This window comes from Channa argus, chromosome 23 (genome assembly GCF_033026475.1).
Source record: "Channa argus isolate prfri chromosome 23, Channa argus male v1.0, whole genome shotgun sequence".
NCBI classification, from domain to species: domain Eukaryota; kingdom Metazoa; phylum Chordata; class Actinopteri; order Anabantiformes; family Channidae; genus Channa; species Channa argus.
Window position 1 is genome coordinate 2,350,268 of NC_090219.1, and position 26,983 is coordinate 2,377,250.

Genomic DNA, 26,983 nt, shown 5'->3' on the forward strand with positions numbered 1-26,983 from the left:
CGCTGTCGGTTTTGAGTCAAATATTGAAAGATGTGCTTGGAAAAGGAAGATGCTGTAGGAGCGCTGATGGGAGGTGATATCAGTCTTTTAAATTAAACTTGTTCCTCTTTTTTTCATCTTTCCCATCTTCTCCCATTTCATGTCATTCATATAACTTAGCTGGATATTTCCAGGCAGGGTATACAGTCTGAATTATCAGCTCTGAGAAGGAAAGTATATTCCTTTAAGTCTTCTTTTCTTTTCTTTGATTCTATTGGCCTCTTTTTAGCACTGCTGAGAGTTTCTGTGGTGGATATACAAACACAATAACCCTTCTTAAGCACACACATTACATTTTGTACATGTAGCTTATATGGTTAAAACTTTCACCCCAAAAATGAATTTTTTATCTGTACTATATGTGACTTGTTTTCTAGTATTTGTTTACTGTTCTTTCTTTGGAATAATTTCATATTTAGTATGAAACATTGTATGATCTTTTCCACCAAGATGAGATGTGCATGTAAAAGCCTGGTGATACAAGAGAAATTGAATACTATTGTATTATTCTCACATACACACACACACACACACACACACAGAATGGCAACATGCATTACTGCATGGTCACACAGTCACACTACACAGGGGTATGGCACTATAAAAGTTCCATAAAAGTTGCACTTATGTGGGATCAATTCAGCGACAGAATTAGGATTCACACAAGTTTGTCTGTTATTGAGCGTAACTATGTGAACACCCTGGAGGTGTTTCTCTCACTCTCTCTGCTTTTTTCTTATGTCATTACAAATGTCATTCCTTACCATGTTATTATTTCAGAACAAAACTAAAATCTGTGTCAGTGAGGTGCACAATATGCTGATACACCATAAACTGTGGTGGAGTTACACCTGATATTGCCCAACTTCATTTGAGATGGAGTCTTTGACCCCGGCTTTTCATCCCATCCCTCCAAAAGGAGAAGTTGTTCAAATCAGACACTTACACCAACTCAGCCACATGACACTACCGCAGCCACAACCTCCAGTTACATGATGTTTGACTTATAAGGCTGAGCTGTAATAAATCTGCTGGGTCCCTTGACAGGTGACACCATTCTCTAGCCAGAATGCAAAGTACAGTATCTTTAACACTGACCCAACTCATGTTTAAGCTGCTTTTAACCTACACAGTACTAAAGCAAAGACCCAGCCTCATATCTACTCTGTATCTTCTTAGGCTAAGCTGCTGTGTGCAATTTCATCTTAATGTCACAACCCCCTCAATAGCTCAGCCATCATCCCTTCTTATCTCTTTCCACTAGTACTATTATTAGTTATGAGAGATTAAATACTCTCTGACCTAGTGCACCTTTAATGTGATCCTCTTTTAGCACTACTAGTCTCTCTGTAACCGTTTACAGTCAACTTTTCCTAATTCTTTTCGACAGAAACGTGAGACTCTATTCAACTTTCTTCAACAATGTCCAACCAGTGTCTCACAATAGGACTGTCCTGATTGTACCAGTTCGTTGTGAATATCCTCACATAAATAGATAAACAAAAGTACAAACACTAACACACATATTGTGAGGCTCAACTTATGTCTTCATCTGTGTTTGATGGTGTTGCCTTGTAAGTTTTTGTTCTGTCTGTGAAGAAGGGAGAGGCGTGTGCACACTATGAAAAATGACTGTTTACTAGCCATTCATCCCATACAAATGATCTGTCTGCTTACTTATGTATTATGGTCTTATTTCTATTATCGTTCTTGTCTGTTTCTACCAAAAGCTCTGATCCAAACTTTGACAAGTTGAAAATCAAAACTAATCCAGACCCAGTGAGATTTCTGATCCTGAGCTTAAAGTGTGCAGACATGCCTGCATTCAGATTTCAAGGCCTTTCAACGTCACATGAGCCTGCTTTAAACAGCAAATGTCACAGTGGTGTCCTTGAAAGACACAAAACCAACTGTCTGTGAAAGGTGAAGCTTCCATTAGCTTCACACTATCAATAAGACATGATTATCTGTGTGCAATCTGTGAGGGACATTTTCTGTGGTTGACTTCGGTTCAGTGTGACTCCTCTCCAACCTGACTGGTCGGTTCCAGTCCTAGTGTACAACCTGATTCTGAAAAACCCACTTTCATCCTAACCCAAAAAGGTTTTCTGTATGCATAGATGTGTGATAGAGCAGGGAGGAGGTTCCTCTGGGATCCTCCATCCTCCTTTGCCAGGCACTTTACAACATCCACACAGCCTCCTCCTCCTCCTCTTTTGGTCTGTAGTGACCCAGAAACTCCATGTGGGTCACATCAGACACTGATCATTCCACTCCATCTTGACAGTGTGTGCTCATATCCATCACTACTTTGTCATGTAATTTACCACCCATCCATTTACTCCCTCAAGAAATCAACAGCTAACATTCTTCTACACCATCTTTCTTGTTGTGTTTGTTTTTCTCTCAGTGTTTTGCTTCCACCCAACCTGTCTCTCTCACATACAGAGCCAGACTCAAATCTCCCAAGAACAGGCAGATCTGTTCCCACACATTTATTCTCATTTCCATCATCTCACACAGTCTTTCTGGGGATCGTTTGCAAACCAGTGGTTGTCTTTGCTGCCCTCTTCTGCTCACAAAATTAATTACTTGATCACTTAAAGCCACTAGCTGAGACTTGGGAGCTAAAGTTTAGGTTGGACTTATAGTTTTCAGAAGTTGGGCTCACTAGGTGAAGAGCTTACAATGTGTGCCATCCATGGGTGGAAGTAATTAATTTATTAAAGGGTGACTTTACAGAGTTTAGCTTGCTTGCAATGGCTCTAGTCTCGGGAGAACATAAATATGAATGGTTAAAAAAATAATTCCCAGTCTTCTCTTGATCAAATATATATTTCTGTGTGTTGTTAAAAATCTGCTCCTAGTGTTCTCCAGGATTTGAAAACATACTGGGTAGTCCAGGTGCTTAATATATATTAGCAAATTCACCAGTTTTGCAGATGGTGTCATCTGGAGGAGCACATTAACCAAGAGTAAAGCTTAAGTACTATGAGCAACGAGATAGCCTCACATGAACTGAAAAACTCCTTCAGATGACATCATCTGAAGTTTTAACCTCCTCCAGATGACATCATCTGAGGTGAAAACCTCCTTCAGATGACATTGTTTGAACTATAAAATGAAATCCAGGGGAAGGCATAAGGAAGTTTATGTCACATGTACTTTCTAAACTACAACCTTAGAATAACAAGTTGTCACCTTTAAACACACAAAGAATTTACACAGAACAGAAAGAACTTACGAAAGATGTGAACAGCAGAACAAAACCTCCTCAAACAACATACTAACAAAAAAGCCATTTAAGCAACTGAATAAATAAATCCAAATAAATCCTTACAAACACACTGTGCTCTGAGCTGACAGAAGAACAGCTGTACCAGTCGTGTTGAATCCCACTCAGTGAAACAATGAAAATGAAACATTAGTGTGACAAATTTTTTTTCAAGCCTGACTGAGAAATGCCATTCGGGAAATTAAATGTTGAAGTCGGCAGAATGCTTGATATAATAGCAACACGCCGTACAGGAATGATGATGTAACAGAATGTTGTAGCAGTTGCTAGAAAAAGAAAATAGAAAGTTGCATAGATAATGAGTGAGTGGCGTCTCAGAGGATAATTTCATTTTTATTCATAAAGTTAAATTATAAATGATTATATTCTGCAAATACTAAAACTTCATCTGTTACATCAAGGCTACCCGGGGAATGGAAACTAATATGAAGCCCGTGGGAACTGGCAGTGCACTGCAGGAAGAGGTGGGTTTGACAAACTTGTGTTGTTGTCATGATAAACTAGTGAATATAAGTTTGTTTTTTTCCTCCACCAACAGCTGTTCTCTACTTCTTTTTATGTATTGTTAAAGTGTTAAAAGTGTTGGTAATGATTGGTCAAGGCTCCCAGTGTTGCTGTTGGCGGTCTTGTTTTACAATTAGTTGATTACCTCTGCCCATATTAGTGTGAATTGAATGTATGGATAGGTAAGACACGCCAAGATCGTGACACTTTACATGTGGATTCCACACTGAAGCACTGAATTTTACCGAAGCACCTTCATGCTCATGTTCAACAGCATATGTACTATACTAGTTACACATATTATTACACTGATATTTGCTGCAGCACTAAACACTAAATATAGACAAAGGCGATGGGAAGGTTGAAATGTTTTAGTTGGTCGACCAACCAATATTACTTAATAGTGACTTGGAGCCAGGCGGGGGCGGCTATAGCTTAGTTGGTAAAGGCAGTTGCTTACGGACCACAGGGTGAGTGGTTTGATCCCCGGCCCTGGCTATATGTCGAAGTGTCCCTGGGCAAGACACTGAACCCCTAACAGCCCATTCCCCCTCCCCAGTTATGCAGTGTCGGTCCAAGCTTGGTAGAAATTGGGGAGGGTTGCATCAGGAAGGGCATCCGGCGTAAAAACTGTGCCAAATCGACATGCGGACAATGGCGACCCTGAACTTATGGGATAAGCCAAAAGGAGAGTAGTAGTGACCTGGAGCCAGGCCCTGAACACTGAAGACAAGATTTGCTGTATAAATTAAGTCAGCGGGTGTAATTATAAAGCAAGGCCTTGGGAGTAAACCACAGCATATGTAGACAAATGTGTAACACCACGTGGAGCCACATAATTTTAGTTTTTAGTTGCTGATATATCATTGGTCACATCCACATATTACAAGACAACTTCACTTATTTTTAACTTGCATTATTGGTACTAGTTTGGGGAGTATAACTAGATGACAGCATCTGAATTGAAATAACCCTCCATATGACAGCAACTGGGAGGAGTTTTTGAAGTACAAGTAAGGTGATAATTTATACTTAAGCTACAAACATAGGAAGAAAATTAAAATATAGTTGCCCTTTTTTTAACTGATAGCTTTTTCTGCTTTGTCTGGACACAACTGTTTACACGGACACAACTGTTTACACGGACACAACTGTTTACATTGAATCACATTTTGCATTTGCACATGCATTTTTTCAGAACTGCACTACCTCACCGAGAACGGCAATACCTCACTTTTTATTGCCTTACTCAGAACTGCACTACCTCACCTTTATTGCCTTATTGCTCTTATTTTTTTGCTCTTATTTTTTTATTTTATTTGTGCTTTATTTTATTTCTATTTTTCTTCCTATTTTTATTTTACTTACTGTATGACATTTAGTGTGGACGGCAAAGTAAGAATTTCATTGTGCAGGGAAACATGCTTTCTGTCTGTGCATATGACAATAAACACATTGAATCTTTGAATCTTGAATCTTGAATCTTATAATATTATAATATTGTCGGCCACAATATTACAACCACCTAGTGATTTAAAAAACAGAGGAGTAAAGAGAGTACAAGTGAAACCAAATTAAGATTTTAAAAAAGTATGACAAGATGTGAAAAGGGATTTAAAGTCAAAGACAAAATGTAAAGAGTAAAGACTAAAGACTTGTGGAAATTAAAATAGTTAAAAAGAACAATAAAGTCAAAATAGAGGTGGCAAAGAGTGAAGACTAGTGAAAAGGAACAGGGAAGGACATGTAGAGAAAAGAAATTGAAAGTCAACAATAAATAATGCTGGCCCAATCATCTATATTTAGTGTTTAAGGCTACAGTATATTAGCTCACACACATGGTAAACATTACACACCGGTGAACACCAGCGCATACTGTAAGTGCTTAAATACTCGCATTACATCACAGTTCATGGTAAATGCCAAACACCAGCACAGAGACAGGCAGCTGGATTTAGCTCCTGACAGATGATCCAGTCATACAGCATGTGTGGTAAAATAGGACCCAGGCAAAGGGAGTGGGATGTGCAACTCCAAACACGAAGAGAGACAAAGACAGATAATACGGAATCTTCAGTTGTGCTGAGAAAGAATAAAAAAAATAATAATGGAGCATATTGGAAGAGGAATGTTGTTAAAAGAGAGTTATGAGTAGCAGTAGGTGGAGGCTATGTGAAACCACACAGCAGCCATCCATGAGGCCAGCTGACCGCTATTTCCAGCATGAGATGACCCACCAGCTGTAGCATGAGGTGTGCGTAGGGGGGTGGGGCCGAGAGACCCACATGGAGACAAGAGAAAGTATGCGTGTGTGTGTGAGAGACAGAATACAAGAAAGGGAATAATAATTGGTTTTATTTGTGGGCTTTTTATTGAAGCAGGCAGGTCCGTCAGTACAAAAGTTATGTATAAAGACACAGTGGCAGGTGAGAGCAGGAAGCAGACAGGGGACATTACACATCCCAGTTACTGTCTGTTTGACTTGAAACTTGTGCTTCAGCCACTCAGTGAACCACTCTAGGTCATCTACTATTTACTAATGCTAAATCAGGAACTAGACCCTCAGCCGCCGCTAACCGACACTGTGAGGGATCTGTTGTCATGGTCACACAAGCAAGACTTCACCTAGGATAATTTTAGCCCAGGTTGGAGCTAGGAAGAAGGTTAGCCCAAAAACTATTTAGCACTGATTATAGTTCTACAAATGAGCACGATGTTGACTTTAATGAAAGCGAGTAAAAGCAACAGGATAAAGAAGCTCTAAGAAAGAACGGTTCAGGGTTTAAATGTACAATAAAGGTTTGCTCTGTGTGGCATTTCACAGGATATAAATAGTCTCAGCAAATATCATCACATCACTGGGAGTGGCAGCCTTAATTGTGTCCAAGCTTGTTTTAGACTGCAGGTCAACATCGGCAGTTTCATGGTTCAAACTCCACACACAGCTGGGTGCAAAAGTTTGAATCCCCTCATTTCTAAATGTCAAAGTGAGTAAAATAATGTGTTTTTCAATCGACATAATATTTAATGCGCATTCAGCAAGTACAAATGTTACTTCTTTAGAAAGTAATTATTTAATCATTCATCAAGGGAATGTTAATTTTTCACCAATGTCGTCATTTTTTAAACTGTGTTATTTATTACGTTAGAAACTAGTTACATGTACTTGTAACATGTAATAGGGATGTCATCAGGGTTATTTCGGCCTGGGTTTAATATAGAAAGTCAATTTTACAAACTGAAGCTGCAATTTTTGCAAGATGTAACAAGAAATGTATCCAAAACTCCAACTTAAAAGGTACAATACACAACTTAAGCTGGTGCATAACAATCCAAGTCAATTATAAAAAGAGGTCATAGGCATCAGATGCTTTTAGATTTGTTTATGCAGTGTCAATATAATCTGTGCAACAGTAACAAAAAAAGGGGGATTCATGGGAAATGTAGTTTTCAGAAACACAAGCACTGCCACCATCCTGATGTAAAAGCTGCACAGCATCTAAAAGAGTGATGTGTAACACTTAGTCGCCTGTTAGTGACTCCTTGAAAAATTAGGAGGAAGAAATTTAGAACTACAAAGACATACCCAGCAGTGTTAAAAAAACTGTTTATTTTATTATCATTATCATAAATAGGTCTTAAACTTAAACCACTTCCTAAATTACATCCACACCAATTAAAACAGATGAAGCCCTCAGGTTATGTTGTGCAAACATTATAAAACTTTGTTTACATTAATTACTTCTGCATCTTCTAGGACACAGTCAATACACTGACAATGTCTGGGTTAATAATAATGCTGTCAGGATATTCTGCATATTCTGCAGGATATTTTGCATCAGGTGTCCTCAATTTTTAAAGTACTGACAAAATACAAACCCCTTGCTTTGCACGCACACAAACACTAGTTAAGTTGAAATGTCCTACCTGATCGACACTTGATGATCTCCCCAAACTCGTCCTCTGCCGGCTCGTCGCAGTAGTCCTCGGGACGCACACCCTCAGCCATCGATAACAGAGGACCACTTGTAATTGACTTAATGGTGAGGTTAAATCCGCTACAAAGAGTGGAACAGACCCAATGTACAAATCCAGAACAAGCGAACTAAGTTTGAGCGCACGATGTGGACACAGCTCCAGTGAAGGCAGCGGTGGTGAAGGCAGGAGAACACAGAAGATAGACGGAGAGAAACAGGTGTAAGGAGGAGGGGGGGGCTGGGTGTCAGTGCATTCCCACCTTTAAATAGTAGCATGCTAGGAGGTGACTCCCGAAAGCCCCTGTCCCGTTTAGCGGACGCCATGCGTAAAACCCAACACCCCGCGTGCGCTTTAGTGGACAGTTATTTCCGCACTGGGGGGATGACGTAGCAGCAAAAAAAATCAAGGTGAGACAACCTTGACCTCCGCTTGGGTGGTAGTCTCCTCATATGACAAAAACAATTAATGTAAACAAAAGGCTTTTTATGCCCCACACTTTCTTTCATAATCTCAATGAGACTAGTAGGTTACTGCTGACTTTGATGTTCCGAGATTTGGGATAGTTAGGAGCAACACGTAAAGATGGACAAACTCTGTTATAAAATTAGAAAGAAATACAGCTGGACGAAATGACTCACAGCACTAATATTTATGATACGCAACATGAGATAGACACAACTTGAGGAAGATTTAGAAAGCATCACTTGAGACCTTTTAACTCTGAGGGAGAAAGTAAAAGATCAATGCAAAGACCTCAAATGTAAACTCACCCCATTCATTACTTCCTATTATTAGCTCTGTTGATAGAATGATACACCCACTTTGAATTTCCTGGCTCTTTAGAAGTAGCTCTTGGTTTACTGTAATGGCTCCATTACACATGATATTTATAAGACTAAGAGGTGCTATTATTAGATATGATGATATGATGGATTTGAGCGCTGCTCTGAGCCACATAACTCAGTGTTTTGCTGGCCCCTTTGTCTGAGCCTGGTTTACCTCTGACCACACAATCAGCCGCCCTGATACATATGGTTGAGTGAGATCAAAAACAGCCGTGTTGCACCTCCAACCAGACCTGAGGTACATCTGCACATGACTCTAAACAGACCTCTAATGACAAAAATTCAAATACACAGCTAATATTTGGATAGAGTAGTGTTACATGAAAACACAATAGATAGAAAAAATATATTGTGTTTGTCCATATTTCAAAGCAGGCCTTAGTGTTTCCATCACTGCTTGCTGTGTGTGGAGCTGTGTGCGCACAGAGCAAAGTGCACATGCACAATTTTGTATGTGTAGCAGGCATTTTGTTCATTAAACAGTCATCTTTTATGATTTCTATACAAAATGTTTGCTACTGTGTGGCATCTGTGCAATATGAGGAAACATAAAAAGGGTTTCCAAATATCCATAAGGAAATATCTCCACGACTTTTGGACGGGTTGCCCCAAGGTACACATGTGATTATGAAAGAATCAACCTAACATTTCCTGTAGTGTCACATAGGTTCGTAGATTCTGCAATTTGTAGGTTTTAGTAAAATCTCTCAACTGCTATTGGATGGCTTGGTAAAAAATCTGGTTCATGTCCTGTCCTACAAATTATCATGTTGTGCCACGATAAAATTTGTCCAAAACTTACCAAGTTCCTGCAAAACTAAGGACATACCTACCAACCTCACCTGGCCTTGGACTCAAACGTGACAGCCCTGCAGCGACACTCAGACAGACAAATCCAATCTCATGCCGACTAATGACCACTGGAAAGAATATGAGTGAGAGACATAGAAACAGTGGCTATTTTATCATGCTACTACAAAAGCTGTTTTCAAATTATTTGTAACAATCTTAGTCACAAAACTCCCTTTCAGGCTAGTGTATTCCATGTGTACCTCATATGCTATATCATAGCAGTTAAAGTATATATACTAAAGCCAACCAATGTGGTGTATATAAAGATCAACTGCATTCTCATTATAATATACAGTACTTTTCAAGTGTTACGTTCACTTATTTATGTTACCACATTACATTTTGCAAGTTTCAAACTCTGCTGGCTTCCAACAAAAAAAACTGCACAAAAATCATTCTGCACAATCACATTAAAACATCCAAGAGAAGGACCATTGAGCAGAATATACACAGTTTTTTATTATTTTTCCAATGAAACACACTGTGTTGATACCTACAATTATTAATGGACACACTCCATCAGTGGCTCTAGGTAGTCGAGGTCCACTTTGTACAGCAGGTGGCAGTATTAGCACAGACAAGGGAGCATTCATTTCTACAGTAAATTAGGCCAGTGAGTCTTGGATAGATGTCTGAAGTCTTCTAAAAGAATGTTGAGGAAACAACAAAAAGTGGCTCCGGTTAAGTTAGAAAAAAGTGACCATGAGAGTTAATAATCTAGTGTAGTATTTATTCTATTATGTCGGAGGTATTGGCAGATCATTCAAACACCCCTGATTGTGTATTTGTGTGTGTTCATAACTAAGTGAGACAGATGTTGAAGGTGGCAAACATTATATGTACTTAACGTGTTGATGAGCGCTAATTCAGGCTGACAATGCATGGTACTCCTTCACCAATTTTCAACTCCTCTGGAGGTTTTTGGCCGTGGTGGGGTGGCAGAGAAATTGTGTCTTCACCACAGTCTAAGTTTCCAATTTACAGCATCAGCTGTGCTATAAATGTAACTCTCACCCTACTGATAATTGTGCTGCATAGACTATTTCTCATGAAAAAGTAATGGAGGCAGGTGAAGAAGTCAATGTTCTTAGTGTAAAGTAATTGTATTTTTAAACCAACTAGCAGTGAGGAAAGACATTTGTTGCAAAGACTCAGCACTAAATTCACTGTCAAAAACAAAAAAAAAGGTGTCAAAAACAATACATTATGTCCCAATATAACATTGTGAATAAAGGTGTTCGCTTCAAGGAACTGCCGCATTAACACCCACTGTCATGGATCTTTATGAGATCTTTTCTCTTGCAGAGATCTTGATGTTCCCTGCAGTGAAGTGTGCCTGTCACAGCAGCAATCATAAACCACTTCACTTCAAAGATGCATCTTGAGCTTTTTTCACTGGCAGTTTACTGTTTCCTTTTCTGTCAGAAAAATAAAATGCCAGGCTTCAGCGGGAATTATTGTTAAATAGGGTGTAATATGTGTTTAAGCTGGTGACAGTAACTTTAGTTTTGGTGAAGTGCATGCTCTGATTCCATGGAGCTTCGTCTAATGTTGGTAATTGGCACTTCAAACTGGCAAGAGGAGTGTTTGCTAAAAGGCAGGCTTGAGAGAGACCTTACAAAAAGTGGCAACAGATATAATCTCTAATGTGTTCATTCAAATAATTAGGGGAAAATACAGGTAGTCCTCTTTCTGTAGGAGTCTGCATTCCAAAGGAACACTTCTGTTTAATGTTGTGTACACTGATGTATGTGATACGGTGGGCTGCAGTGGTTGATGAAGTGCTCAAAAACTGCACTAAAGTAAACGAAAAAATAAATATACAACAATGTACTGTAGTAAACATGTACAAACAAGTACCCACTGACATTTCAACTCAAGTAAGTACATGATTTATATTTTAGTTACAGTATTGAAAGTTAAAGTACTTAACTATTTGTTTTCTCTGTCCTTTTCTGTGGACCAGTGCTGATTCATGTTTGGGGGACATTAAGTAATTCATGTTAATGGACATAAATGATGGGTTAAAATATCTGATGCTTTTTTCAGTTTTATTTTTAAACTACACATATTGAGTGGGAAGAAGAGGTACGCAGCAACAGCAAGTTTAAGTTCAAGAAGCCAAAGAGCAAAATTATTGCATACCAGCTCAATTGAAGTACTGCTAATATATCAAATAAGGCTTTTAACTAGACCATGGAAGGAGAAACTGACACCGTGCCCATCGCTGTAGTGACTCATTTTCATTAAAAAACAGAAAGTAGTTATTATGAAATGTTTAAAGTGACATTATTGAAATGCACTGAGATTAGAAATGTATTTGAGTAAAAAGTAAAGATATTTGTTCTTAGATGTAGTGGAGTACAAGTCTTACCATAATTAGTAGCCATAATTAATCTACTTAAGTACAGATACGTGAAACTTTCCACCACTAGTGGGCTGCCAGTTATGGTATGGATAGTGTATACACTCACTGGCCACTTAATTAGGTCCACATGTAATCTCAAACACAGTCCAATACAATAGCTCTGCCATGAATTCTGTTTTTACAAGGTTATCATTTCTCAGTTTTTGTTAATACTGTAAGAAAGGTGATGATTCTACAAAGTACTATGTGTTTATTATTGAGGTCATAGTGGGAAGGGGAGTTGTGTCCTAACACCACCTCTTAATATCCTAATTCATGGCAGAGCTGCTGTCTTTATTTATTCAGGAAGTGTCACTGAGATCAGGCCGACTTGAGCATACCATGAGATTCATCAGTCACATAAAAGTGTTATTTGATGCACAAACTAGTGTTTTAACTCTAAACTTTGGTGCAGTGATGTAAAAGTCTAATTTAGGGTTTATTAGTACACCATAACATGATTGAGTGTGTTTTCATCCCGAGCTTTTATGCGTTTTTATAATTTGCCCATTAAAGAAACATTATAGAAGAAACACTTAAAACATCATGACGTTTTTACACATTGCGGAACTGATTTAGCAACAAAACATACATACAAGTGCAGTGGAAACAGACTTAGCAAACAGATTTTATTTCATGTTTTTTATTCTTTAGTGCTATGCTCATCTAACGCATCTTCAATAGGGGATTGAATTGAGCCCTAATATACATTTTCCTTTGACAGTGTTCTGGGGAAATGGGTAAAAAAAGATTCCATTTGTGTTTGGATTTTATCTTAAGTGTGGTAAAAGGTGCAACAGACCAACATATCTCTGTCAACACCTAGTGTCTAGTTTTTCTTTATATACTGTATATCTTGTAATAGTACCCTGTATTTTAAGTTAAATGATAGCATCATCAGCCTTCAGTTCACATTATGCCATCTTGTTGCTTATACTATGGAGTTTGTTATCATGGTCAGCTTGCTTTTTCAGAGCTCCTCCAGATGGCATCATCTGAACTACTAATGATGAAGAACTCCTCTGGGTAATGTCATCTGGAGGAGTTTTTCAGTTAGAAGCAAAGAAATATTTGAATATTGGGAAGTCAGAGGGAAGTTTAAAAGTATAAACCTACATTTAAACACTAAACTAAGTCTATAGAAAGCCCAAAACTTGTAAAGTTGCCCTTTTAAGCAGACTAACTTGTGGGACAGAAGTTTGTGTCATCTGCATCAAAAGGAACAAAAAGAGGATGCAGACTTCAAAAAGCTTCCTTAATTATGCCTGAAAAATTTATGAGAAACAAAAGAAAACATTTATTAGGTACACTTTTTCAAGGGCATGTTAATGCAAATATCTAACCTGCCAATCATATGGCAGCAACTCAATGCATTTAGGCATGTAGACATGGTCACGACGATCTGCTGAACTTCAAACCGAGCAATAGAATGAGGAAGAAGTGCCTTTGAACATGGCATGGTGTTGGTGCCCACTGGTCTGGTATTTCATAAACTGCTGCTCTACAGGGATTTTTATATGCAACCATCTTTGGGGTTATAGAACATGATTTAAAAATTAGAAAATATGTTTAAATGCCACAGTCTACCTGAATATTATTGCTGACCCTGTCCATCCCTTTATGACCACACTGTACCCATCTTCTGATGGCTACTTCCAGCACAATAATGTGCCATGACAAAAAGCTAAATTATTTCAAACTGGTTTCTTGAACATGACAATGAGTTCACTGTAATCAAATGGCCTTCACAGTACCAGGTCTCAATCCTAAGCAGGAAATTTATTCCACAGATGTGTAGCTGACAAATCTGCAGCTTACTCCTTTTGAAGGATGCTCCTGATTTCTCTGTACAGTATACTGTAGATGGGAAAATCCATTGCAGTTATCCTGAATTCAGCTTGTAACAACTCTGCTTCTGTAAGATAATATTGAGCTGGATTAAGATGACAATAGAAGAAGGATGTGACAACAAAATGAGGTAGAGTGAGATGTTCTGTTAAGTGCTTTAATGTGCCAACGTACAAAGAGATAAATGCTTATTACTGACATCTCTACAATGGCATCTAAAACATGCCAACACACATGCACAGACACACTCTTTCTTCTTCTGTCAAACACATTTGCAGTACTCTTCCACTATCATTCACACACATACACACATCCTAAATCCCTATGCGCATTATTAGACAGTGTTTCTCTCTAGTCTACTGGGAGATGATGGATTAAACAGAGCTGTCTCTGTTTGTGAGCCTCTACTTGTCATCAATAAATTAGGAGCCAAACAAATGCTTGTAACTAAAATTCAGACCTGGGCTGAAACATATGAAGAATCAGGATGGGTCAGACACCCCGGGGCCACAAATAACAGGACTAATTTATTGAAGAGGATTTGTGTTAGAAGGGGATTTGTGTTTTTGTTTTTTTGTGGTAGCATCAAGCTGGTGTAGTTACTAATACAAATTACAATGAGGGGCCTAACACAAACAATCTTATTTACTCAGAACCACATTGGAGTACTTAATTAAAAATCAAAGCATGTGGGTCATTTTCAAAACTAGTGCAAACACATTTGCATTGTCACTTACAAACAGAGTCTCATAAATACAACTTGCATGACATTGATTTCAGTTCCCAATTTAGAAATCAAAACATCCACCAATTACATATAACTGTAGGTTTTCTGCTCTACAGATCTTAAAATGTAGTATTGACACTTTGAATGTCGGATAAAATATTTACAATGACAGCAGCTACCACTTGTAAATCAAACAGCATTTTCAGTACGCTGAATATTTTATATCAGTGTATATCACTATCAAAAATACAAAAACATATCAATAATTGTTTCTGAAAATTAAAGGATTCCGTTTTTAATTGTACAGTTTACAAGGGGATATTTTAAATGATTCCTGTGTGCTTTAACCCAGGTCTGTTACAGTGTTATTGCCTAAGGCTCCTCTACACCATCAAACACAGAGACATTTCTAGGTAGCAAAAACAACCTCACAAAGCTGTGATCAGACAATATTAAATACAGTAGCGGCCATATCAAATATCATATTGAATGTTGATGATCTCTATTACAGCACTTCGGTTTCATTCTGGCTGTATGGCGTAACAACACACTGAGTCAGGTGACACAAAGTGCTTTGTTCATGACCTGACAAAAAATCCAGTTGACCCAGCAAAACCAAACACTGATTAACTGGAGCCCCACCACCGAACACAGTGAAGCTGTGACATCTTTCAAACTGACACTGAATAGGAGAATCACAAGCTGAAATGCCCCCCCTGACCCATATGGTACGAGTAATGGAATAATGGCTGTAACACTGAGCGCTGTTAATGTTTTCACCAAGTGCTAAATAAAAAAGTGAATAAATGGAACTTAAGTAGAAAAACCACATAAAAGTATTGTAGGATTTTTGTTCCCCCAGAAGACCCTAATTTCATTTGACATCCATCAGTTTGTAGTACAACTTAGTAGAATATACACTATGAATTCAAAATTCAAAGCCTGAAAGGCTTGTACAGTGAGGTTGACTCCACCACATCCTGCCCACAAGTTGACCTTCTCCGATGACACTTTAGATTACAGCTTATTCATATGCAGGTACCAATGAAATATGTATTGACTCCTGATAGTACAAGAGAAGAAGTACAAGGGTAAAGGGATAACAAATTTGAAACTTTTAGAAACAAGGTTAACAAATTCGAACCAAAACAATACATTTGCAAGCATAAACTTATTGGAGGGTAATCTATAGGTCACTAACAGACAGTAATATGATTCATTGTTCATATAAAAATAAACATTATAACAGCTTTAAATAATGTAAGGTTACAGACAGAAGAATACCATCTATGTCACGAAAAAGACAAAACAGTTTTAAAAAGGTTACCATTTATGTATTTGGCTCCATGTTTGAGTACAAACGTGTGTCTAGGTTCTTTCCTAACATCTGTTTTATACTGGCTGTACATTACTGTTTACTACTTTACTGTTCCCAATAACAATCTGTCATCATAACAATAGGTATACATTTCAAACATAACCGAATGCAGTGTGCATGCCAATACAGTAAATGGTGCTGCTAGTGTGGTAAACAAAAAGCTTTATAATTTCCTTTACATTAAAACTTTATTTTTTTCTATCCAATTTATCTGTCACTTTATGTGATGTTTTTAATAACTGAAAAATATGCTCATAAAAAATAAGGGTAAAATAAAACAATTAACTTCCCTAACTAACAGATGGGTGAAATTCTTCACATTTTATTATATTGCCTATCATAACATGCCCAATCTTCAATTGCCTTTTGTCAGTTTCTGGACTTTCATTTGGTAAGTTTATGAAAATAAATGATAATTACACTGCAGTACTCATACTGTTCACACTTTACTCAGTCATTTTAAAAACACTTAGAGTGTAATTTATGGTTCAATTTAAGCACAAGGTTGTTGTCCCTTCAGTTACCAAAATCATCTTCTTCTCTTGTACTTATACATTGCATACTTTATATTTTCTCTGTATAGAGCTACGCAGGAAGCATTTATTTGCCAGACTGCACATACTAAATAATTACTCTGTAAAGCATCATGTCAAATCTCAGTCATGAAAGTTAACTGAGCTGATTTTAGAAGCAGATGTGTTGTACTGACAGGCAGAAGCAAACACAACTTATCCTAATCAACAACAGAGGAAATGACTGTCGGCTGTAAACATCATCATGTCAGTTTATATAAAATAAATAGACTTCTGTCAGCTGTATGAGCTGTGAGGTGGCTGCAGAGTTCTGCATTTGTTAAGGAGGTGAAGAAGGCAGCCTGGATCCTATTTTTGGGTGATTGAGTTTCTTTAAGAGCTTTGTGATAACTATGTGACGATAGCGAGTACAGACAAAATGCCACTTCTATCTCAAAAATGTCAGCTAGGGAATTCTTATTCCACTTTCATCTCCCTGTGCACTTTTGAAATTACAGAATATGTTTTCAATTGAGAACGGAGGACACAGAGTTAGAAAAGTAATTCAGCACAGAAAGGAGATAAAAAACACGTAAGATGTTTTTCCGTGAAGACAGCAATAAATAGCTTCATCACCGGTTTTATCACTGAAGTTAGGATTTTTGCTTTTCCATCTATCTTTACACCCACAAATTATACTGCACCCATGGTGGCCACCCAAACAACGGCTGCGCTGAGCCAAACCCTGACCACAGGAGAAACTTTGAAAAAGTAATAAATACGGTTTAGATTCAAATCAGCTGATTGCGACATGAAATAAGCTTTTATCAGATTATATTTGATGTAAAATATAATATAACTTTTTTTTTATACATGTCCCAACATTCTTTGCTTCTCCTGTGTCAACTGATGAACACTGTTTTTCACCCAAGTCTAGACTGACTGGGAGCAGCAGTGATACCTGACACTTACTACAAAGTAAAAAGGAGACGGCAGCTTGGTGTTAATGAAATGTGGCTTGAACCTGTCAGTACATACACCGATCCAGCGAAAAGTTAGCTTCTGGAGCTGTGTTTACATGCACGTGCTAATGCAGCTGGTTAACTGTCTGACTGTGTCTAAGATTATAAAGAGATTTTTTTTTTTTTTTACCAACACCTGCCATACTAACTACAATATTTCTAAAAACCTGTATCCAATCCTTTCTTTTCATTCTTCATCCATTCAGATCATTATGTATGTAGACAAAAGTCTTGATTCTTAATATCAAGACCTGCTGAATCCTACTGGCAATATATATCGAGTAATTAATCTAACTGCATGTCTTTGTCTTTGGACTGTAGGAAAAAACAAAAAGAACATCTAATAAACAACAAAGCTAAAAAAAGCTCCATCCAGCAGGTTGAAACAGGGACCTTATAGCTGTGGGGCAGCAATGCTAACCACTCAACCACCATGCTGCTGTTTCATAACTAGTTTCATCATAATGTGTGATTTGTTAGTGTTTGTGATTCTGGAAACAGCTCTGAAGCAACTACCGTCTTAGATAATTGCTAAAGGCCACACTTTCCTTTGACTGCTGCCTGAGCCAGGCACTTATGCAAGCCCATAGTATGAGATAAAGATGTTTGTTTGTCCCAGAAGGTGCACAGAAAAACAAAGTTATCAATTAGTGATCTGGGTACATAATAACATTTCTACATTCAGAATATAGATTACAACTTTCTAAAACTACTGTTGAGCATGTAAACATGGCCACACACGTGTGTGTTTAGTTGACACTTGCATCTAAACAGAGAAAGTAGGAGAGCTGGACCTGAGGAGGAAGGAAGCGCCTGACGTCATGGTGCGGAGAAATTCAGCTCGATAGGGAATTAAAATTTAGACCTGCCGAGCACAGTCCCTTCTCACACCTCCAACCTTGGCTAATCAATCATGACAGCTGCATGTGCACACCCTGTGGGTTTCCACAGTAACAGACAAGTGGGTCGATAACGGAATATTTATTGGGTGTGTTTACTTTATTTCACTCGCTTGCCTTCCTCTATCAGTCTTATGAGAAGTTTTGAAGCATCTGCTTCTTTTTCATGTCCTTGTGAAAGTTTAGGAGCTTAAGATTCTAACCAAGCAGTGATGACGATGATGATAAAAGATGATGATGATGTCCTGCTCAAGGATTTGATCCTTACAGGTGAATTTACACTGCATGCATGTGTAATTGTGGTAAGTTCCAGTCAAATGTCCTATTTCCTGTAACAGTGAGATGGGCTCAGTAGTTCTTGTAGTTTAGTTCACAAAGAAGGTGGCTTCCAGTGTCTCTTAGGTGAGTTCTGGAAATAGACCAGTAAGTCCTCTACCCGTTCCCCAACCCCTCCCCAGGTTGGGCCTGCTGACACTGGGGCTGCCACCTATTAGTTGCAGCTCTCACACTTTATATGATTGAAGTAAGAAAAAAACTGTCTTGAAACCCAGTCTTATCCACTATGTTGAAGCTTTTTTTGATACAGTATTTGACTCAAATCTTCACGAGTTCTTCATGATCAAGCCTTTTGACACCCTACCCCTTCCCCAGATAATACCTCTTGTAGGCTTGTAACTGTTTCTGGCTTGAATTGAAGCTAGTAATACTCCTCGTAGCTCTTGGGGTTGAGACAATAGAGGATTCCCCCTCCAAAGGAGAAGATGGTTCCACCCCATGCCAGGCCATAGCCCCAGTTGAACTCATGGTAGATCCTCAGGTTGATGCTCTCGATAAACTTGATGGGATAGAGGACCAAGCTGCAGGCCTGGAGGACAACTGGAAGAGACATGCTTATGGTAACTACAGGGCAAGGTATCATTTCTTAAATCAATAAGATATTAGAAAAAAGAAAATATAATTTCTGCATTCATTTCAAAAAATAAATAGTCAGAAAGAAAAGCTAATTGTTCAGCATTCAGGCCATAAGTCGCTGCTGTTTTCTTATAAGAGTTACATTATGTTACCTTGCCAGACCCTGAAAATGTCTATAAACATTAATAGCCAGCTGGGGAAACTTTCATTTTCAGGTAAAAATTCAATGAAACATCTTATAGGTATGCATTGGCACAAACTTTTTACAAACATTTATAGACAAAAAATGAAACCAAATTTGTTTGATCTAGTTAAAGATCAACTTGCTAGAAAAGTTTAGCCATTTCCTTCAGTGCTAGTGCTGACCAGCATATGTTAGCATGTAACATACCTTTAGCTGCCAAAACGTGTCACGCATGTCATTCTGAGCAGGCTGTTTTTAGTTTAAACACTCACTGTGACTGAGAACAGCCTCTAGCATAGCTGTAGGCTTTGTCTCATTTCTAAAGAGTGAAAATGTCGTTATACAAACTATGATGATATCCTGCCTTCTACAGCCTGCTATATGCACAATTGTAAATGGCAAAATTGTCTGTCACCATAGAAACTAGAATTTAAATGTCATTTGTGAAATGGACTGGATGATTGAGAAAAAACAGTGTAACTAGTTTCTTACATGTTACATATGCAACATAGACATGCCGAGTTAATCCACCTAAATTAGGTCAAATTTAAGAGAAATGCTTTGAAAAAAGAGTTACATCAACTAATTGCCCCATTTTAACAAGTTACCATTTCTTTGTGTATACTGTGTTGAAACTCCTCTGGGTGATGTCATGGGGAGTTTTTCAGCTAAAAGCAGAGAAATCTTTTTGCATCAGGAAGGTCATCCAGCGTAAAAACTGTGCCAAATCAACATGCAGACAATGATCCGCTGTGGCGACCCTGAACTCACGGGATAAGCCAAAAGGACAATAAATAAATAAATAAATAAAATTGTGAAATTAGAATTCATGCTTCACTTATGTTTAGTAACCAGCAGAGCACATTTAAACATTATTAACATAATTGAAGCATGGAAACATTTCAAATAAAATCACAGATTTATTTAATAAAAATTTGACTCCTTAGTGTCTTTAAAGCCAGTTTCCAAAATACACAAATACAATTTAGTCCTTAATACGACAAAACACCAAAATTACTATACTGAATTGGGAAAATATCTAAATAACAACTCTGATGCATTTAAGGGTTCAAAAAAGTAGCACAGGCAGCTAACTAAAGTAAAAGGTTTACAACTGCTTTAGGTTAGTTCTCAGTTTTAAGTTGAAACTGTCACACAGGTAATAATTCTATTATGTGTTTATTATTAAGGTCATAGCGGCTGGTGGGGTCATAATGAGTGTATTATATTAAGTTCTAATATTCTACTGTAATGTTTTGGCCTAACAACTTCAATGTGTGAGTCCAAGGAGAAGCTGAGGAGAAGTCTGCGCTCAGGTTTCCTCGATGCTGCTGCTAATGTGATGGTAATAGTAACAATAATGGTCCCCATGCATAACACTCAGCTGTTCCCTGGAAGGCACATGTAGCCCTGATGAAGAATAGAAAGGATTTAAACAGCTTTATTCTTAATAAAGATAGATTGGAATTTTGTTTTTGGATCTATAGTGGAATTAATTGTTGTTTTCCTGGGGTTGGATGTAAATAGTTCATTATTTGTTTCAAGGTTACGCACTGAAAAAATAAATAAATGAATAAATACAGATTGCGCCTTTAGTTTCGGATCTGTCCACTGTATCGCTCATTGTCTTTTTCGTCATCAACGCCTGCTGTGATTGGGAGCAGGTGAGGAAGCTGTTAGCTGCTAATTGATTGTATTAGTAACCTTTGCTAGCAGAAGTTGGTTAGTAGTTTGTATGAGTCAGTGACACACTTGATGGGAGATTCAAACTCAGATACACCCACGGTGGCCGTGAAGCTTAATGGGTCCTCTGATTAAGAGACATCACACCAGAGCATAAACAGGTCTGCACCATTTGTTATTTTGTGTGCGTGTGTGTGTGGGCTCACATTAGAGAGCAAGCGCAACTGATGATTGAAGAATGTGACCGACCAGACAAAGAAAAGAGAATGAGAATCAAGGAAAGTGTCAAGGGCCCTGCCATGGAAATTCTGCAGGCTGTGCGATTCAACAACCCAGATTCTACCCCCAGATTCTAGAGTATGTTGATGTGATTGAAAACACCTTTTGCACACCAGAGACAGGTGAGGATCTCTGTTTTGCTTTTAGGATGTTCTGCCAGCATCCCAGTGAGAAACATTCAGAGTTCCTCAGAAGAATGGAAAGAGCCCTGAACAAAATAGTGCTAAGACGAAGATTATAACCCGGCTCTGTAGATAAGGCTTGAATTGACTAAGTCATTAAAGGGGCCACTTGGTCATACATGATGATTCTAAACCTCAAGCTGAGGGAAAGAAGCAGTAGGACACACAAAAAAAATACATTTCTGCAGCTGTTAAGAGAGATACGCAACGAGAAAGACTATGAACTCTCCTGACGCAAGTTGAACCCAAGCATCAGTGCATGTTAAGATGGTCTCATTGCCAGCTGAGGCTAAAATAAAAGATCTGATACTACAAGTAAACATAGACTTAAATCTCACTGAGCTCACAGCCCTGCCAACACCATGGGTTTTCACCACACCAGTATTAGAACCTGTAGTCACTACTGAGGCAGAAGCCTCCACAGAAGATACAAATCTTCAAGCTTTAAAGAAAGAAGCGAAAAAACTCAGAAAACAAGTTACAATCATGTCAATACAATATGCTGCAAAACCCAAAGCACCCAAAGCCAATAACAATCCTGCGTGAGGAAGGGCACATCTCCATCAAGTGTAGTGCCCCAGAGAAATATCAAAAGGTGGTACAGAAATTGGTTCATGCTCAAAGGTTGATGGAACAACTTGCATGACTCTACTTGGCATTGGTTCACAAATGACCATAGTCTTTGATAGCTGGTATGCTAAACACCTCTCGCATGTACCCATTTATCTAGTTGTTGGTTTGGCCATTTTGGGGCTAGTGTGTCACAGAGTTGCTATACCTATGGGGCTACATTCAAACTGAGCTGGAGCTACCGGAAAAGACTTCTTACAAGGCTAAGCTAGTTACAGTTCTTGCCTTGCTGTGTCCAGAACCCCACCTTTCAGACAATGTGGAAGCAGACAAAGGGATGCAGATCTTGGAAGATAGTATTCTAATTACAAAACAAGCTCCCTCACCTGCTCTTCCCCCCAGTGTGTCAGTGCAACCAACTGTTCTAGGAGCAAGTTTGTAGTGCTGTTAAGAAATGAGTCCCTGAAGGACACATCTGTTCCCACAGTGATTGCACACCTGAATGTTGCTGATGTAGTAACCTAGCTCCCAGGTCCAGAGTCAAAGACTTCCCCAAAGATTGACCCAGCAATGTTTAACTTTGGTGACTCCCCAGTTTCAAAGGAATGGAGGGAATGACTAAAACAGAAACTCTCTGATTGGTCATACGTATTTTCAACTAGCGACTGGGATGTTGGATTGGCCAAAGGAGCAATGAGCAGTCTTGACGCATAGCCCCTGGTGATTTGGATGACCTCCGATGCCACCTTCAAGTACTCATGGCCGCAGAGATGATCAAAGAATTCCGGAGCACGTATCCATCTCCCATTGTCCTTGCACAAAGGAAAACTGCTGTGCATGTGTGTGGACTATCACACCCTGAATCAAAGCACAGTCCCTCATCAGTACACTGTGCCACGCATAGATGATGCATTTGACTGTATATCTGGAAGCAAGTCGTTTTCAGTCTTGGACTTGCGCAGCAGATATTACTAGATCCCAATGGTAGATGGGGAAAAAGAGAAAACTGCTTTCATATGCGCACTTTCAGAAAAACACTAGAGGAACACGAACAGAGACTTCTCAAGGTGATAGACAGGCTGGAGGAGTGGGGTTTGAAGCTGTCCGTCAACAAATGCCAGTTTTACCACCCACAGGTAACTTATGTGGGGCACATTGTGTCAGACAGGGGAATTGCTACAGACCCAGCTAAAGTAGAAGCAGAAGTGCACTGTAAACAGCCCACTGACCTAACATCCTTGCAGTCCTTTTTGGGATTTTGTGGGTACTACCGTCGATTCATTAAGAACTACTGCATCATAGTCCAGCCTCTAACAGAACTCTGCAAGGGTTACCCACCAACTCAAACGAAGAGTGGTATCAAGGTTTCAGATAAGACCTACTATAAAGTAAGTGAACCTTTTAGTGACAGGTGGGATCAGTCTTGCACGGACTTAGGAAACATCAGTCAGTGTCTGTGTTATAGTGTGTGTGTGTGTGCGGGCCCACGTTACAAGTTAAGATATTTAGTGAATTGGTACTGTGAGTAATTTTGTCTTTTTGTCTAATTTGTCTTTTTTCAAGACAAATTAGATTATTTTAGGAGTGTTTTGATATAAAGAATATATATATACATATATATATATATATATATATATATATATATATATATATTTTTTTTTTAATCACAGTCTGGAGTCAGTTATTCCAATACTTAAAGTATTAACTTGCAGTCATGCCGTAGGTATATACACTGTAAAAGGTTTTTAACTTATATCTGGTAAACCTTCATGGTAGCTACCTTAATAAAAGAACCCTTAAGCCCCCTCATCCTAGTCTATACTCGTTTGGCGGCGTCTTAGGGTGTGGGAGTGCTACACACCTTGTTGCAACTATAACTTTTTTAAGAAAACATACATATTTAATTTAAGAGATGTCAGATAATGGTGTATTTAGTCTTGCTAGAGTAAACTATCTTATGTTAAAAACTTATCATCAGCAGACTGAAAAGGGCACGTTCAGCCAGACTAAAAAGTAAGCAGTATAAAATTATTTTTAAAATCACTTAATCATTTCCTACATGTCCATTGCCAGATGAAATTATACTGTAGGTGTATTTGATCAATGATTTTTAAAATAGTGAAGTAAATTTTACACTGGTAAATATAAGTGAATAGGAATTAAATTACAGACTTGAATAAACAGTAAGTACAAGTGGTAAAAAAACAATTACAGGAATGAGTATAGTTGTAATTTTTTACCTCCATCTCTGATCTACACATACATAATGTATTTAGCAAGTGGTAAGTGGTATAGGGCTGCTGATGTTATAAATATTTAATAGACTCTATGTAGATCACAGCAGACAAACTGACTTGAGTAAACACCAACTGACAAACTGATAAATAAAATTGACACTGTAACATCATAATTCTGAAAATAAATTTTCTAAAACAAAATTTCCTGTTATGTGGATGGGTCTATTGGTTATGATTATTAAGTAGAACTTAATAAATGAGTTAATAATTTACCACATTTTAGCAAAACAAAAACAAACTTAAGTTAAGAAGTTAGAAAATACATGAAGGATTGAGGAGAAGGATCAGAGTTGGACTAAAGTGGCAAGTTTAAGTAGGGATAGAGGGATGAAAGAAGGTGTAAGGAAAGTGGGGGAGGGGAGAGGGGGAGAATGGGAAAGGAGGTGGTTTAAAAGGAAGGGAGGAGAGATGGATGGCAGTACAACAAAGGAGAACATCAATGGTTATTTCTTCAAAGGGAATTCATCTTGTGGGAACTTGAACAAGATCTAGCGTGAAAAAAAGCTGCATGGAATGTGTAATATCTAAAAACCTGCAAATATTACAACAGATGGTGTGAAAAACAAGCCTTTAGGAGGAAGTTGGTCGATAGAAAATATATGTGTGATCTAATATTTTTTGGAGGGTCCACCAACAAGTCTGTCTGTTTCCGAAGTTTTACAATTATATAGATTTATTTTTGCTTGATTTTTGCTAAAATGAATGTTTAGAGCACAGGTTCCAAATAAGATGTGTAAAAGCCTTGCTGTACAGCTCCAGTTCAGTGGAAAAGATTCACCTCAGAGATAATGTTTTTTTAGGGAAAGTATTCAGACTTGATCGTTGGAATGATTGTAAACTGCCAGACTCGGAAGTAGACATGAGCTATAACAACAGCTTGGGCCAGTGTATGATAAGGGTCACGTGGGCATGGACAAGTCGATCATTAGTAGAGTTACTGAGACAACAGAGACACAGACTCATTGAAAAGATGGATGAAGGACCCTCACGTGTTGATTTCACAACTGTGAACTTTTGAAAAGATTCTCCTGTGAAAGATTTCAAATTTTTAATAATCATATTTTGGGGGCGGCTGTAGCCTAGTTGGTAAGGCAGTCATCCACAGACCACAGGGTCAGTGGTTCGAGTCCAGTCCTGGCTATATCTCAAAGTGTCTCTGGGCAAGAGACATCCCATCCCCAGCTGTGCAGTGTTGTACCTGCAAAGCAATACCCGTCTTTCTCTGCCAGAATGTCCTCCTACTTTCTCAGGCTCAAGTTGCCTGTGTTCTACTGTGATTTCAGATTTTTGTTTCCACTCTGAGATTGTATGTTATTTCGTGTTATTCCTCTTTGGGCTCTTTTAGTTGTTGCTTTCTGTTCAGTTGTTACTTTGCATTCGCCTTTGTTGTTACTTTTGTGCCTGATATTTTCAGCCGGTTAGCTCCACTACAGGGCATCTCAGCTCACCCCTTCCCTTGCAAGAATTCTGTCACCATAAATATCTCTCTGTGCTCAAACCATTACTTACCTTCTCTCTTTTCTGTTCCCTGTGCCATCACCTGCTCCTCCAGTCATCTCTGCATCTCTCCACTCTGCCTGTTTATCTTTATATTTACTATTCAATAAACAATATACTATTTTCAAGTTATTACGCTTGTCCTGCATGATTTTTCTGGGTCCAATAGTTCTGATGGCCACCATGGACCCAGCAGGCACGAAGGACTGGAAGAGCCACTGAGAGGGTGCTATTTCCCAACATGACACCATTCTGGCCAAGATTCAAGCTGATCTCAACACTATCTCCCAATTGCTTGGTTGGGTGTTACTGGCCCCCTCTACCTCTACCCCTCCTCTGCCTCCCATAGCTACAGCCTCTGCCCTTTCATTCTAGTTATATTCCGGAGACCCCAAGACTTGCAGACCTTTTTTAGTCAAATGTAGATTGCAATTTGAGATGCGCCCCTCGACTTTCCCAACCGAGCACTCCCGTGTAGCTTGTGCTGTGTCATTGCTTTTGGGTCAAGAGGTAGTGTGTGGGGAAAAGCTGAATCGAAGAGGGGCTCCAGATCTACATTCATTATTTGCTGAAGAGCTTCTAAGGGTTTTTGGCCCCATTAAAACTAGATGCATCTTGCCTCCTCTCCAGACTCACGCAGGGAAATGGGACTGTGGCTGAGTACACTATAGAATTCAGAACCAGTGCAGCAGATTGTTTTTGGAATAAACCCATGTTAGTGGAAAGATTTTATCAGGGGCTGTCAGAATCTTCACTCACTTTCCCCTGAGGAAAGGGACAGGTGGTTCAGATGCAACCTGTGTCTCTTCTGCGAACGTTAAGGCCATAAGTGCAGCTCTGTCCTGTAAAAGGGGTAGCTCTGCAGGAACAGGGAGGCACCTGCTGAGCTAAACACTGATCTTGCCTCGGCTTCCCGACCAAATTTAAAGCTGATGCTGCAATCTGGCAGCTACTTGGTTCCTCTTGCTGTGTTTATTGACGCTGAGGCGGACACAGACTTCATGGATGAGGGCCTGTTACACAGCGAGAATTTATTCTTTCAGATCCTCTGGTCCCCCGAGCAACCACTCATC

General features: G+C 38.7%; 2 protein-coding genes across 24 annotated transcripts in view; both read right to left on the minus strand.

Annotated features, from left to right (window-relative positions):
* dmd (dystrophin) overlaps positions 1–8,123 on the minus strand; it is a 330,473-nt gene extending 322,350 nt beyond the window's left edge. For 10 of the 23 annotated variants that reach the window (XM_067493121.1, XM_067493122.1, XM_067493120.1 and 7 more), the window contains exon 1: positions 7,766–8,110. In XM_067493121.1, the coding sequence (XP_067349222.1) occupies positions 7,766–7,847 (82 nt within the window). In that variant the 5' untranslated portion in view covers positions 7,848–8,110. Of the gene's footprint in view, positions 1–7,765 lie in introns of all 23 variants that reach the window. The other 13 variants (XR_010912203.1, XR_010912202.1, XM_067493124.1 and 10 more) reach the window with 7 other exon arrangements.
* Positions 8,124–13,834: 5,711 nt separating this feature from the next.
* LOC137108563 (transmembrane protein 47-like) overlaps positions 13,835–26,983 on the minus strand; it is a 30,104-nt gene continuing 16,955 nt past the window's right edge. The window contains exon 3 of the mRNA XM_067493308.1: positions 13,835–19,182. Within this exon, the coding sequence (XP_067349409.1) occupies positions 19,004–19,182 (179 nt within the window). The 3' untranslated portion in view covers positions 13,835–19,003. The remainder of the gene's footprint in view (positions 19,183–26,983) is intronic.